The 16,511-nt window shown below is 36.1% G+C and overlaps 2 protein-coding genes across 5 annotated transcripts in view; both read left to right on the top strand.

The window, feature by feature from the left end:
* Nucleotides 1-7,127, top strand: part of LOC133518682 (uncharacterized MFS-type transporter C09D4.1) — a 158,506-nt gene extending 151,379 nt beyond the window's left edge. For both annotated transcript variants that reach the window (XM_061852356.1, XM_061852357.1), the window contains exon 8: nucleotides 824-7,127. In XM_061852356.1, the coding sequence (XP_061708340.1) occupies nucleotides 824-985 (162 nt within the window). In that variant the 3' untranslated portion in view covers nucleotides 986-7,127. The remainder of the gene's footprint in view (nucleotides 1-823) is intronic.
* A 444-nt stretch (nucleotides 7,128-7,571) lies between these two features.
* The window catches only part of LOC133518614 (restin homolog), an 81,829-nt gene continuing 72,889 nt past the window's right edge, over nucleotides 7,572-16,511 (top strand). The window contains exons 1-9 of one of the 3 annotated variants that reach the window (XM_061852285.1): nucleotides 7,572-8,000; nucleotides 8,673-8,901; nucleotides 9,453-9,602; nucleotides 10,352-10,435; nucleotides 11,508-11,573; nucleotides 12,581-12,686; nucleotides 13,143-13,199; nucleotides 14,518-14,626; nucleotides 16,372-16,502. In XM_061852285.1, the coding sequence (XP_061708269.1) occupies nucleotides 7,910-8,000; nucleotides 8,673-8,901; nucleotides 9,453-9,602; nucleotides 10,352-10,435; nucleotides 11,508-11,573; nucleotides 12,581-12,686; nucleotides 13,143-13,199; nucleotides 14,518-14,626; nucleotides 16,372-16,502 (1,023 nt within the window). In that variant the 5' untranslated portion in view covers nucleotides 7,572-7,909. Of the gene's footprint in view, nucleotides 8,001-8,672; nucleotides 8,902-9,452; nucleotides 9,603-10,351; nucleotides 10,436-11,507; nucleotides 11,574-12,580; nucleotides 12,687-13,142; nucleotides 13,200-14,517; nucleotides 14,627-16,368; nucleotides 16,503-16,511 lie in introns of all 3 variants that reach the window. The other 2 variants (XM_061852284.1, XM_061852286.1) reach the window with 2 other exon arrangements.

Below are 16,511 nucleotides of genomic sequence, written 5' to 3' on the forward strand. Positions count from 1 at the left end.
GTCATTCTGAGCAACTTACTATGTTAACGGCACCAATCATGGGACATTTAACAGAAAATTTGGAGTATTTTTGATTTTTCACCGACATCTGTAAAATGTCTACCGCTTTATGCTTTAAAAGTTGAATGTCCATTTTTTCCTTTATGTTTTCTATGTATTTAATGAAAGCTACTGTAATTGGTTTAAATAATATTAACCAATTAAAACTATGTTTTTTTTGCTCCAGTCATGGGATGTATGGCGCCATTTATTTCAAAACTAACAAATATCAATGAAAAATTACTAAACTTAAGCAGCTCTTTGGCTCTTGGTTATGGTAAAATGTTGCCAGCGATGAAAAACTGATGGTAAATTCTTGTTTTGCAGAATTTGTCTATACCATCCCATTACTGGTGTCTGTTCCATTTTAGGGGTGTTTACTATACGGAACCCAACCCAAACTCACGAAACAAGATTGTTTCATACATATTGACTGATTTGATGTCGATTTTTGCCATTGGAGAACCAAAATATCACTAACAAGAGCTTCCTCTGTTGTGGCGCTGTTTTGTATAGGTAATGTAATGAGTCGACTTGTGACTTTACTTTGAGCAAATTAGAGCCCATTTATATTCTGAGTACATTTTAGCAAAAAATTGTCCTCTGCAAGCGAATAGTTTGCATAATAAATGTGACGAAAATGGTATACATGTTTTGCCGAATATTCAGCCGCCGAATACCTATTCGGCGCATGGGTTGAGTGTATGCAGTTTTTGGCCAATAGCATCTCTAGTCTATACTAGGTATAACCTTAAGAATCTGAAGCAACATTTAATATTTCCAGTTATTCGGCATCGTCCTGACCCTCCTCTACGAATGGATGCTAAAAGTCACCGACACCCGTTGGTCCAACCTCACCCTTTGCGGATTGCTTGCTCTGGGCACGGCCATCACGGCAGCCATTAGCTCAGATCTGCGACGGCAGGCTGCTGAACAGAAGAAGTAAACCGTACGGGTGTGATAATAGGGTTTTATTTTAAATGTGGATGCTAATATGGGTGTACAATCTTTATTTTTGAGTTTATAGGGGTTGTGGAGTCAATCAACTTATTGCTGTCCCTTGAGCCAGAGGATATAGATGCAAAATTTGTTTTAAACAGTTATCCAAAAATCACCAGAAACGGTTTGTTTGATGCGATAAAATTCCATGTATTGGCAATTGTTAAAGTCTGACCCAAGCCTCGTAAACCATGGAAAACAGGTGTACAAATAGTTGATATACCCACAACCCTTTCGCTGGTCACTTTCTGTTATCTTGCTTATGATAAGCTGTTGAGCGAATTTAAGCTATTTGTTGATGGAAAAAAGGTTTATTTTGTAATGAAAATTGAGTGTTTATTTTAGTAAATTATTGTTTGTTAGTTCCGATTTGCTATTTTCTGCAAACTGCTTTTGACAGGGTGGGTTTTAAGAAAATGAAGTGGTTGTTAAGAGAGACCCCACACTAGTAGCGCCTTTTGATCATCGGTGTCTACTCAGCGCCAGGGAGAGGAACTTAGGTATATGAATTATGACAACCCTAAATAACCGAACGGGATAGTCCCATACATTAGAAAGGGACAGCATGAATCGGCCCTGAATCGTTTTCAAACGTCGGTTTTGTAGGAAGTTTATTATATTTCCTGCGCTATGGATGATGATGTCGCTGCGCAGTTGCGCCAACGTTGCGTCGAGCAGAGCAGAGGAGACGCTAGTGTGGGGTCTTTCTAAATATGTATATATTTTATAACTTAGTTAAGTTATTTAACAGAATGCAAAATATAAACTGCATCCTGATTTAAAAACTCAGTTTTTTTAAATGACAATCTGCAAAATTTAAACGAATGTGTAGGAAGTTGAAAAATGTTTAAGCCTATCAAAACTTCGGAAATCGATTTTTAAAAGTTTTAATATTGCCTCAAGAAGTTTTATGATTATATCCCAAGTGTTATTTTTACTTATTACACCTTCGAATATCTGCACTTGTTGAATTACGCAAAATTAAAAATAAATATACTTGGTCAAGCAAATCTTGTCAGTAGCAAAAGGGGGCAAATTTGAAAAATCACGGGTTAGAAAACATGTTGGCAACACTGTCTTCGAATAATTCCAAAGTCGCGTGTCATCTGTGTTTTATCTGTGGAATGTGGATAGTGAATTAGTGAATGACAGCCATCATGTTTGTTTGCATTCTGAATCGTTGCTGTTTCAAGAGAAATTTCTGCTGTCACCAATAAATACCAATATATTAAATAAGCTTGTGCATGAACTTAAGCAAAGTCAAGGTGCCTACAATATACAATCACGCTCGTTGATCTTAAATAATCGTAAAATTTGAGGTTATAATCATTACATGTTTTGGTTCGATGTACATTGCTGCTTTTCTTAGCGCAATACTAACGCAATACTGCTTATTGGGTGTTGCCCTACTTCACTTTGCTGTACATTGCTACTGACATACAGACATACATTGTTTGACAGACTATTATGTTACCTACAAAGCAAAGCTAGAGATTCTTCTTGGTATGCATTTATACGAATTCAAGTATTTAGACTTAGCATTTAAAAAGATTATACCTATACATTAAATCAGCTAAATGTTATATATAATAATATGCATTTAGGTACCTACCGATTTTGTTTAGGAATGTATACAAAAAATAAACATATTTATGTATATTTAAAAATATAGGTAAGTACATTATGGTAGCTTAGGGTAATTTCGAATGATGGGTTAAACCATATACCTACTTGAGAATGTTAACTTTAATTGCGGATTGTTTTCAATAATTTTATATTATTTATTGTAATTATGATCAATGTTTGAAATTCCACGGTTTTTATTTTTTGGAATTACCGTATTGTTTTACACTATCTTAAGGTATTTACTATATGGAATTTGTGAATTTTAATGTATTCATAGACTAGTAAAATCGATATGTCGTAATCGTGACAATAAAAGGTGTGACCGCGACCAAAGGAAGTATTTTACCGAAACGTTTTTAAAATTAAATGTATCGCGTTGGTAGCTACTAAAAATTCTCGATGTCTGTAGTTATTGAAATGTAATAACTATTTTAATATAGTATTCACGTGTATTTAAGATTAACTATATAAGGCCAGAAAATAGGGAAGATAGGTTATTGCGTGGAAACCGCCAAGAAGGCAATACGGTCCCGAAAGGGGTGATTTTATTAGTAATATATTCTTATTTTAATTATAATTGTTAAAAGGTTAATTTATACTGACAGCTCAAAAGCATCGAAAGCGAAAATAAAGCTCATCAGGGTCCGTAGGGGACAAAATGTACATACAGTGGATTTCGGATATAACGACGACGAAGAGACCACGGTAATTTCGTCGTCATATCTGGAAGTCGTTATAGGCAAAGGTAAAGAGATAAAGGTTAAAGACACGTATGAATAAATTTAACTCCGAAACGTAGTTTGTTTCGAACAAGTGTTCACGCTATATACCTACCTAGCTAATTTCTACCTGTAAACGAAACAGTTGCTAAACATCTGTGGATAAGATAAAAAAACAAAAGATAAGAAATTAAAGCTCTTTGTCCTTTGACGACCGAGTCTGGTCACAGTATCTGCATGGGATTTCTAAGAATTTGTTACAAATGGTTCTTTAAAAACCGTCGCTACACACGAATTCAGCGTTATACCTGAAGTCGCTATTATATCCACATGAATCTTGTACTAAAGTATGCTTTAAACTCATGGGACTTGGATTTAACGTCACTATATACAAATGGTCGCTATAACCAAGGTCGTTATAAATGAAATCCACTGTATAAATAATAATAATAATAATAATTTAGCCTATATACGTCCCACTGCTGGGCACAGGCCTCCTCTCATGCGCGAGAGGGCCACTGTATATGTTTTTTTATTAGTTTTATTGTAAGAAACATTTTTATGACTATAAGCATTTACGCCATAACAGCTTTTGTTATTATATAAAACAAATAAAAGGGATGTGATTTGTCGCCAAAGGCAATATTAATATACACGAAAATGACAAACTCAGAATGTCTAGAAGGGTTTATCTTATATGTTGAAATGGGGTAGCTCGATGAGTCAGATTAGATTAGCTACGCCAAATAAGACGCTTTCTCAAGGCCATTGATAAATGCGGCTGTGACAATTACGTGTATCATTGTCCTAATATATCAGGAAGGAATCAAGAAATATTTTTTTGAACTGCTGTCAGCAAGGGCGTAGCAGCCAGTGAACTAGGGGGGGCAAGTTTATAGGCATAAGGAGAGGGGGAGGGGGCATCGCCACAGAGGGGCATACATTGTATGTAAAATTTGAGCACTAGAAGCTCAAAGCTAGGTAGCTCAAAGGAGCTACCTGCCTACGCCCATGGCTGTCAGTTTTCTTTGCCTAATACTTACTGAATATGTCTCGTGTGTAGTTGTTGTAATTACAAGACATAATTATATTCGAAAATGGTTGGTTACAAATGGTTACCATATAAAGAAAAAAGTCAGTACGGATAGGAGGGGCTGTGGGATTAGTGTGGCTGGAATTCACATTGGGGCCTATCATCATCATACTATCCTGGCCGGTGTCGACAACGGCGACTGTTTAGTACTGGGTTAATGAGAACTACGTTCGTAAGCTCTCAGGTGGCTGACTTAACCGATTTTCGCCGCAAATGTAGGTGAGCACCCCTCCGACAAAATTGTTATTGATGACCGCAGATGGTCGGGCCTTTAACTCGTCACGTTTCGCATCGAGTTCCACTCGCCTCTGCTCTTCGAAGGCTTGCACTTTTGTCCTCACTATATGCTTCCACTTCAGCCGATCTTGTGCCAAAGTCTCCCATTGTTGGGGCCTATATTTACACATTGATTAGGTAGCATTATAAGTCCATGTATTTTCCACAAACGTAAGTGAAATGTATGAACTCGCAAAAACAATCAATTTGTAAGCAGGCCTCAATGGAAGGACAGCCACACGTACCAGTATTGACCTCACTAAAAGGTTACCAGTACCTATGCATATTTTATTTTAAGGTTATATCTACTTATAAATTGTATGTCGGCCTAAAAGGCCTAATAATATTAGAGAGTAGTTGCCTATTACAGGCTGTTTCCAATATCTTGTGATTTTGGTGTTAGGTTAGATTTATATTATAATCTTAGTAAAAAAGAAAAAAATATGGTTTGTACGCGATGCATTGAAAGCTTGAAAGACGTGTAATGTAAGCCTTGTTTAATATATACAATAGCTATTGTTTCATAGTTCTTGTAATCAAGCGATAATGATAAGAATTTTACCTATTTATTAATTGTTCTTAAACTTCTTCAGTATAAATTCTATGTACTAAAATGACAAATTGGAACAGTATTACTGTTATTTTTGTATCTCGCATGCAATAAAAATAGAGGACATGTATGTAGGTACTATAATTAGCTGCTGAATTGCAATGAATGTCTTCTAAATATTTTTGTCACCTATTAACACATTCAATCCTACCGTACCGATCCTTTAGGCGGGTTTTCTGTTCGTAAGCTCTAAAGCGGAAAAACCGTATCGACTACGAGCGTAGAGCTCGCCCTGGCAGTGCGTATGAGCTAATGACTGTTTTTCACTTAAACATGCAGGGAAATGTATATTTTTATTAATGGAAAAGTATAATATTACAAATATTAAGTTATTTTTTTTATATATTGTGATTGTCGTGACCTACTTTATTTTTTAATTGCGAGTTTTTTTTTTATATCAGTGATATATTTGGGTATAAGATATTATGTTGCAATTTTTAATGATTGTAGAGTTTAATAAGTTATAGAAAGCGCCCTTCCTATAAAATACAGTACATTCCGAAGTTACCCAATTTAATTACTAATGTTGTAAATAATAATAAATATTTGTGTAGGTATATAAAAAACCGTATATTTATATATATTTATTGTACCGAAAACTATTTTGAGGAGTATTAGACTACTAGTTCTAATTTATGCCTAATAAAATAAGTACATCAAATCGTTCAGACTCAGATCGGTATACAATGGTAGAAATATTCGATTTTAAATGTGAAATAAGACAATAATTATCTAAACCTTATATTGTAATAATATTTACGATTTTATGAAAAATAAAGTAGAACAAACGTTTTAATCAATAAACCAATGAAATTCAGAAGTGGTATAAGCAGTAAGTCAATATTTCTAAAGTTAAAGAATCATATAGATATATTTCTGAGGAAGGGTTTATCAGCAAAACTACATTTTAATTCATTTAAATATTTTAGCAAAATTACGGAACGTTTTTTTGGATTGCCCTTCTCAAACACATAAATGAAAAAATAAAACACAAGTTATTGATGAACAGATCTGCTGCAAATTACACCAAAATATTAAAAAAAATCCTTTACTGCACATACCATTTTCTTTTAAAATTTTGTATTCCAAGTAAAGTTTTTTAAACTACGTAATTATTTTCTTTTGTAACAATGATAGCATTGTCAATTTTGAAATTTTTAGACATTACTGTTGTAGTAGATCTTGGCAATTTTTAACATTACCCCCCCTTCCGAAATTACCCTAATGTACTTATTCCCATATTTTTTAATTTTACGACAAATGTTAAAATCATAATTTGCTGGACAAAATTCATTCATATTATACATTTACGTATTTCTCTTAGTCTTGAAGAAATTAGGGAAAACAGCGTGTGAACGAGTTTGATGAGATTTTTTAAAGGAGAAATATCTTCAGGATGGAAAAATTAACACTATAGGTTAGGTACATTTACATTCTTCCCGAAGATAGCAACGCGATTTTATAAGTACTGGGCTATTATAACCGCGAAAACCGAAGTTCGTCTATTGCGGGCACTTTCCTCTGTGACTCTATTTACGTTTTAGTGAGAGTAAAAGAGAAAGATGCCAAATTTCGGTTTTCGCGGTAGGCAAGGGCCGTGCATAAATAAAGCTAAATGATCGATACAATTGTATGTCAATGTTACCCAGTGCTAGATTCCTCATTTATGTTAATTATGTTACCTAGACGTATATTTATGTAGATTGATGTCGTAATATTTTAGTCACTAAGTGTGTTGTTGTTTTAATAAAATTTGTTGATAGACCTTGCGTTTGTTTTACTTATATTATAAGTACCTTACCTATAGGTAACTGAAAGATCAAGAGAAAGATGTAAGTAGGTACTGCTCTTTGATCCCATTGACTTATATGCACTTGGGCCGGTTGGGCCGAACCGGATCAACTATTTTGCACCAAATTTTACTTTCCAAAAAACTTATCGCAGTAGTTTCATTTCCCAAATCAATGTTTAGCAAATTTTAAGAGAGAGAGAGAGAAATGATTTACTAGGTACCATAGACGGATCCTTGATACGGTCGCGTCTGAAAATATCGATACGTACAAAGGTCCAAAATTATGTATACACTACCTTAATATAATCAGCAATAAGGTCGCGTATACATATTATTTGGCACTATTTTCGTATCGATATTTTCAGACTTGTCTTGTCACTTGACTAGGTACAACTTGAGATTAAAATCTTTTTTTTTCATATAATATGTTGAACAAACAAGCTGATACAAAATTTTATAAAATTAATAAATATAATCAGTGAACGGCCTAATGTGTGTCTCAAACATCCCATTTTGTCGTTGACATTGACAATGACAGTTTGTACGTTGCTATGGCGGCATATTTGTAAATTAAAGGTCGACACGCTATAATTTACCAAAATCCAGCGGAAAAATGTAAAATCCAGTACTTAGAATGTACCATTAATCATTGTTTCATGTATATGAAAATGTAAATTAAAGATGAAAGTTTTACACAAAAAATTTAGTGTTCGTTTGTTTTGTTTGTGATTGTTGTTATATTTATTATTTGCACAATGTCCTCGAATAACTTAACAAAGTCTGCGTATGAAAAGGATCAAAATGATAATAATTTGTGTAAGAAACATGCCTCACGTTGTGATAAAGGTAAGTTTTTGTCCTTGAAATGCTTGAAACAGTGAAAATTTTTGCGTACTTATTTAGTCCTTAACACATTCACTGCCAGACGAAAAACGGCACGCTACCCCAGGAACCGGGCAATAGATATAAGCGTCCGCTGTGCGGGTTGGCAAACTCACATTATGATTAAACCAGTACTGTACGCCCTGCGTGCGCCAGAGCTGTGCTAAGTTTCATAGTCAAACATCCTAGTACTTTTATTTTGTTAGTACGGATCTACTCACGCCCTTCACAACGTGATGCATTTACAAAGGAATTATTAATGTAAGTAATCAAAATTAAACCATTTAATTATAATTTGACACGGATTATCGGGTCGTGCATATACATAGGTAAGTCTCCAATTTGTAATTTAAGATATTAAAAAGTAATTGATCCATGTCTATACTGTCTATAAATAATATTATAGGTAACAAGTAAATAAATCTCTGCCGGTGTCAACCCTGCGATATGCCTGTGAAGATGTGCGCTCACCAGGTGGGTCCTTTGGCGTAGACGGTAGTCGTCTATAGCTGTGTATAAAGTGAACTCCCGCAGCGGGTTGTCCGGCATCCGAGTAAAGTTTACGAGCGCCCACCTGGTGGGTTCCTGGCAGTGAATGTGTTAATTTTCATTTTATTTAGATATTTTCTATTTTAGATTATTACCGCTCAGTGTGCCCATCAAAACTAAGTAAGCGTGAGCTAGAGGACTTATATTACTCTCTATTAGAGAATAATTTAGAGTTGAAGCGAACAATCAATGCCCAAACTGAGAAGAACCGAATACTATCAACCAAAGTGCAGAGAATGACGTCTCAGACTAAGGCTTATACGGGCAAGGACTGCTGTGCTGCGGCTAAAGCTGTTATCAATGAGCAACGAGAAGGGTAAGATAACTAAGGTCAATCTGGGGAATGCCGACATATAAAAGTATTGGTTAGGAAGACAATCTTATGGTAAGACCCGTGGTATTTGTATTCATACTGCGCTCAAACGCAGCCAGAAAGGAAGAGCTTTTCGTTTCCTGGTCTACCGACTTTCTGTAAGTGGAGTATTTATACAAGTACAAGAGTTAGAAGTGACGAAAGATCTTGTAAATTCAATGTGGCCAAATCTGTCTGTGGGTAATTCCATACATGAATGTTTTTTCAAAAAATAATACACAATTAATGACAACCAGTCTGGCTTAGTGGGTAGTGACGCTGCCTATGAAGCCAACGGTCCCGGGTTTGAATCCCGGTAAGGGCATTTATTTGTGTGATGAACGCAGATATTTGTTCCTGAGTCATAGGTGTTTTCTATGTTTATAAGTATGTATTTATCTATACATATACATATGTATATCGTTGCCTAGTACCCATAGTACAAGCTTTGCTTAGTATGGGGCTAGGACGATCTGTGTAAGATTATCCGCAAATATTTATTTATTTCTTTACAGGATAGCAGACCTAACGAAAGCCAATGAGGCCTTAGCAGATAGGATCCGAAAGCTCAGCACACAGTTGTGTACCACCAAACAGTTCCTGAAACATAACCCCAGTAACCGGAGCTGCTACAAGTGTTTTGCTAATACTCATAATTCTATCAAGTGAGTATGTGGGGAACAAATTTTTTGTCAAAGTTTATTTAACTTGAAATCTTTGCATGTAAACAATATAGGCAGAAGACAATTGAGGCGTATTGGCAAAGTAAATTTTGTAGTCATGAAAATTTACTGCCATCTTTCGAAACAGGAGTTTTTTGTGGACTTAGTGTAGAGATGTAGATGTAGTGTAGGGACGCCTGGCCGGAAGCAGGCGGGCTGTCGATCGGACTTAGTGTAACTGGCCTTCATACTGGCAAAGAGAATTTGAAATAGAGGTGGATTGTCAAAGTGGCGCCATCTAATAGATCAAAGGCCAAGATTATGCGAGTCCACTATGCGAATATCTACCCTGCAGCAATTTTTTTTTACTTGGACTCTGTTGCCTAGGTAATAAGGGTGATGACTGATGACATTTTGGCTAAAGTACAAATATCCCAGTTCCGCAATGGAATTCCGCTTGGTGCCCATGGAACGAAATGAAGTACATAGAAATACATATTTAATGAATGACCTAACTCTAATATCTGTTGGCTTTTGGACCAGGCTCCATACAAAGTTGCCCGTGGTCCTGTATCCGAATTTACTGTAGAACAGGGTTCAAATTAACAACAGGAAAATGTTGAATGATAGGCCTAAAGAGAATAATTTACTAAATCATAATACCTCTATTTAAAAATAGGTAGTATGGTGTTATACCATTTACATTTTTTTTTAGATAAAGAATATAAAAATAGTTGTTGGTTTATTTATAGAATTCATTCATCAATGTCCTTGCAAAACAAATCATCAGCTGCCAACCTGAAATCTGCTGCAGTGTCTACCACACAGATTGAGCAGTAAGTAAAAAATATATAGAAATAAAAAAAACAATGGGTTGCACTCCGGAAGTGCTGGCAGAAGTGAAAACTTGAATATGAATGTTGTGCATTTTTTATATTTTGGAATGGTTAGGGAATAATTTTGCACTAATTGCTTTAATTAACATTATAAAAGTGGTAAAATACTATATTCATTTATTGCGGTTTACTTACTGGCTTCAATGACATTGTAACAGTTTTTCGATCAGGTCACGTGTCTGTCTTACGAATTTCCAAACTGACGAATCTGTCGGTCACGTGACCTGTCGTGAGTTTAACATTTATTCCCATCACAAAAAGTGCACAGCGCCGCTAAGGAAGTTTTCACTTCAAAAGACATATATTCTAAGCACTAAATAAGTTTGTTTAAGGATTCATATTATATAAAATAATATGGTTGCCAATACTAACTGTCGCACAGTGTCACATACTGGTGGAATCCTGCCTATAAACGAACAAAAACTGAAAACAAAAATATTTTTTTGGCAAAATTTTTATTTTTGTTAAGTACAAGCTTTTATAACTGACTGTACTTTTTTTAGACAGGCGACTAATACTCATCGAGCTAATTCTGGAAACCCCTAACACAATTAGGTTGTGTTGTTTTATCACAGAGTTTCTATGGCCACCTCCTGTCTCCATCATTAGATCATTCCATCATCAGATCAGCTCGATGGTACCATAATATTGCATTGTCAGTATAAACATATGCATGCAAAATTTTAGCTCAATCGGAAACCGGGAAGTGGATCAAATTTAACTTGCAAGATTTGATTACAGACCCACAGACAACGTGACAGGTGAAACTAAATAAAAGCTTGTAACAATAATATACATAATTATGTATCACTTTGAATGTAAGTTTTTATATTAGGTGACCCATTTTCAAACACGTCTTAACACGTGTATGTTTACAATATTTGTTTGATTAAAAAAAAACTTTTAGTTTGTTCCAAATTGAACCTACCTGTATTGACCATAAGGTCGATATTTAAACTGTGTTATGCAAATCATAATCTCATAAACTAAAATAATCAGTGTAATATTTTAGAGAACCTCCTTCAACAAGGGCTGCTGAAACGAATACTTTAGAAAATGGCCTGGAGAATGTTGAAAAGTAAGTAAATAAGTTTTAGCTGTGTGCACGGCAGAGGTGCTATCCTGGCGGCCATGGGACACATTAAGTTATTTGTCAGTTCACCGATGTCAAATAGTATTATCATTTTTCACCTCACCTCCTCACCACTAAATCTTCTAAATTTCAGGCATTCATAGACTAAGACAACCGCTTACGATTATTTAGGCCGTATAGGGAGCGTGCATAAACTGTAGGGTGAGCACAGAATTCATCAGATTTTTGACTCGAGATGTAAATGTGAAGTTTATGCTTCCAATGTAATCCACAAGATGGCAGAACCTGCTATGCACAAGAAAACGTACGAGAACGGTAGATGGCAGCACTTGCTTTGACGTGAAGTGTCAATGTGCATGTTTATGTTTCCGATTCAGGCCACAAGATGGCAGATCCAACGCGCACGGTCCCTATGTTTGTTTGTCGTAACTTGTCGCAATAATGAAAATTTGCCACTGAAATTCACACCTATAGTGCAGGGAATAGAGTTGATTTTGTTTTGTTTGAAAATTGAACGAAAGAAAACAAATGCGACTCTGTTCCAATAGGGAGTATTACTGCAATGTTCTGCCGCCAGAGTGCAGCACTAGCTATCGTAAACCATAGAGTAACTTATACATATTGTGCCTTAACCCTTTACCAGGCTAAGGGATATATATTTCCCACATGCGGCTCTTTAAACATGTGTTCTATTTTCGATAAGTAAGACTGACATTCGACTGTCATTTTTGAACTGTCATTTAGACAAGTTTGCATCAAGGCGGATTGTTTAAACCTGCCCACCGGGAAACGCGAAAATCGTAATTTAGTTATCTGCATCTTCATCGCTCAAATACGCAAAAGTGATAGAGAGGTTAGATAACGAAATTTCGATTTTTTTGTTTGGCGGTAGACCCTCAGATTGTGATGGATTGTAGTAGTGGCGCCCTCTACGCAGAGTTCGCGTAATATTCCCTATTACTTGAGATTATTTAACTAAAGGGTTTTTTCAGCGTTAGGTTCATTTTTTCTAGGACAGACGCGGAAACCGTGTGTAGCGAAAACAAATGCAGATCTATAGTGGAACAGTTTAAGCAGAAAATAGAAGATTTAGAAGAGGTGAGTCTTTAAATTTCTGTAACACATATTATAAAAAAATATTTAGCCTATGTACGTTCCATTGCTGGGCACACGCCTCCTCTCGATTGCGGGAGTGGGTGGACTATATCCTCACTGGCCCGAAGCAAAATTAAAATAAATAAATTAATCGTATTGGAGATTTTATTAATAATATCTGGGAGATCGAGCTTTGCTCGGAAAAAATATATAAACTAAAAAATGCGCGTTTCCCAGAGATCTAGCTAGATCGATTTTCGCCCTCGAAAACCCTCATATTGCAAATTTCATCGAAATCTTTAGATTTATATGTATATACAAAAATTACTCGTTTAAAGGTATACAAATTTGGAAGTTTTCGCGGAGGTATCCTTGTTGTTTATATCATTAAAAAAAATAAGCGATCGTGTTTATTCTTTGACCACATTAGTAATGGATATTTCTTTTGTTTTTTGTCAGGAACTAGCTAAAACACATACGGAGTATTCGAGCCGAATGACACAATTAGAAAACCAGGTGTGATTTTTTTTATGTCTTACTATACCAACACTTAACCCTTATCTTTCCATTGTAACACCCGTGATACATGGAACATAAAAAAATCTAGCAGGTTCACTTTACTACCCAACAAAATAATTCTGCTATAACTATGTCGTTCTACCCTCCTTTAATAGGTTTAGCAAATAATAATGCACACAAGTGTCATTGAAAGAACAGATGTCGTTTCGTACTGCAAGTTTTGTACTTTTATATTTCTTAGAATAGTATATATTTTTGCATAATCTGCATTTTATTGCATTTACTATCTGTTAGTGCATTAAGATTAACATAGTCGTCGTATTTAAAAACATTTAATACACAGAATCTTTACATGAAACTGATACATTGCCAAGAACTCAGAAAAGCACATCTGAAAGGGTTTGTATTACATTTAATACACTGCCAAGTTGTCGTCGTAAAGTCGTCAAAATATAATAAGTGATAATTTCTGTTGCATTACTTACATGATTTATTTTTATTAAAATTTACATTTTTCTTCTAAAAATTAGGCAACTAGTTTGTCGAGGGATTGGCATTGGCATTGTATCAAATATGATACATATGATTTTCAGAAACTGGTAATCTCTGGATTTTTTTCCTTATTTTTTTGACTCCTTAACTATTTAATAAAGGATCTTTATTGACAATAACAATATACGTATACTTAATGGATATATACAGATGATTACTATAACTAGCTTATATCTAAAATAGGCCCTTGAGGCATTGTACCAAGGATGCTGGCGGCATTTCCTCGTTGTATCGCAATACTGATACGTTGTGCGAGGAAGCCGCCAGCTCTTCGGTCACCAGTTACGTCAACCAGACGTTTCGCGATTTCTCCAAAAAATTTGCAATAAAGTTTATAAATTGTTAGTTAAGGTGCCGTAGGTTCGAAGAGCGGAGTTTTTAAAAATCGTAGCGCAGTTTTACTGACATAATACTGACAGAAATTTAATTAGTAATTCTCAGATGTTTCTCTAGTATCACTCTAGGCTATTTTTTTTACTTTCCCTCGATAGAAAAAAACACGAACATAGCTCTTACCTAAATGCATCTTACGAATCTATAACTAATTTTACACAAACGCTAAAAATATGAAAATTGCTTCTAAAAATGAGCAATATCATGTTTGATCGAACTCATCGATTTACATATATTACGAGTATACATACTTTATTTCCATTTTAAATTACAAAAACCTTGATATCCGCGATCCCGGACACGCCCATCTCGCTCAGGCGCCTCAGTGAGAGTGAGAGAACCCGAACGTGTTGACGTGTTGAATCGCCAGGTATCTGGGCTGCAGTCGGCCGTGCTGCGCGCGCGCAGCGAGCAGAGCGTGCGCATCAAGGACTCGCTGGAGCTCGTGCGCGGCGCGCGCAACGCCGATGCCGACAAGGGTGAGGCTGCAGTCTCCGATCTGGGCCGAATTTTGTTGTGTTTTTCTTCGTCAGTATTCGACAAAATTCGGTGGATAGATTAGGGATGAAAATTCCGGAGAAAATCAAATGTTTTTTTCGGGAATTTTACCAAATTTCGTTTTTTTTTTCCTGTTTTAATCAGAAATATTAAATACGTCACACACAATGCCACTGATGAGTGATGACAGTGTCAAATATATAAAATGCCAGAAACTAACACATTAGACGTGCAACATTAACCTTCCTGTTTAAATTCCCAATTAAATTAATATGGAAAAATACAGAAGTTAAAAAAAAAACTTGTTTTTTTTCGGCTTTATTCGTTTTTTTGGAAATATTGTAACTGGAACTAGCATTGTTTTTTAGCATTAAAAAAAATGAGTCGTTTAGAAATTTATTTATGTTATGTTATTTTTATAAAACTGCTACTCAATTTCTCCAAAATATCAAAAATGCACAACGTTAATATTCAAGTTTTCACTTCTGTCGGCACTCCCGGAGTGCAACCCGTTGTTTTTTTTAAATATTATATCGGTGGCAAACAAGCATACGGATATCTATTGTTGTGACAATGAATTGAACAGTATTCGCTTGCATGCAACTGTGCTTAGTTATAGCAAATAGATATTTGATTTGATTTGGTTTAACGGCCGCTATATAACGGCACCGCTTATTAGATAACCAGAGCTTTAGTCATCATTCTTTCAAAACCTAAGACCTAATCTTAGGTCAATGTGGGGAAAATATGCATATAACATTTTTGGTTGAGAATATCGTCTAAAAAGCGCTGGTGGCCTAGCGGTAAGAGCGTGCGACTTGCAATCCGGAGGTCGCGGGTTCAAACCCCGGCTCGTACCAATAAGTTTTTCGGAACTTATGTACGAATTATCATTTGATACGAGTATTCACCAGTCGCTTTTCGGCGAAGGAAAACATCGTGAGGAAACCGGATTAATCCCAACAAGGCCTAGTTTACCCTCTGGGTTGGAAAGTCAGATGGCAGCCGCTTTCGTAAAAACTAGTGCCTACGCCAAATCTTGGGATTAGTTGTCAAGCGGACCCCACGCTCCCATGAGCCGTGGCAATATGCCGGGACAACGCGAGGAAGAAGAAGAATACCGTCATTGGGCCAGGTCTCTCGTTTTGTTCACATGCTTCGCTCACACAGAAAGGAAGCTCTTCCTTTCTGTGTGAGCGAGAAGAGCGACAAGCGCTTTCGCTCCTGCTCTACCGCCTGTACCGACCTGTAAGTGGAGTATGTGTACAAACGCATGAGTTAGAAGCGGCGAAACAGCTTGTATAGACGGTTTTACCCGATAGACGGTCTTGACCTTACGAACATACGGCCACAGAACATTGTACGCCGAAAGACAAAACATAGTGAAACAATTATTAACTAAATACCTCTCATATAATGAACCTATGTTTTACAAAATAAACACCTTTGACTTTGGCAGACTGTAATTGACGGTAATTTAGGGTTCAACCACAATATCTATCTATATAAGTATTGCAATAGACAAATAAGAAACAATGAGGTGACCTATCATATATACACACGTCCCGCGCGTTTTTGGTGTGTACGCGCACGCTCCGGTTGTGGAATGAGCTACCTGCCGAGGTTTTCCCGAGGGTCTAAGGGGGGGGGGGGGGGATATATATCTATCAAGCTACCTACCGGTTTGAAGAATTAAAAGCATTCACAGAATTTGACGTTTTAGCAGCGGAGTTAGAAACACAGTTATCAATCGAGAAACGAAAAGTGGCCGAGTTAGAGATGCAGCTCAAGGCGGCAGAATTATCCCAACAGGTTGCCAAGACTGTGGAAAATCATCTCAGCACCAGTTATCAATTGGTATGTACC

Source organism: Cydia pomonella, chromosome 6 (assembly GCF_033807575.1).
Source record: "Cydia pomonella isolate Wapato2018A chromosome 6, ilCydPomo1, whole genome shotgun sequence".
In the NCBI taxonomy this organism is placed as follows: Eukaryota; Metazoa; Arthropoda; class Insecta; order Lepidoptera; family Tortricidae; genus Cydia; species Cydia pomonella.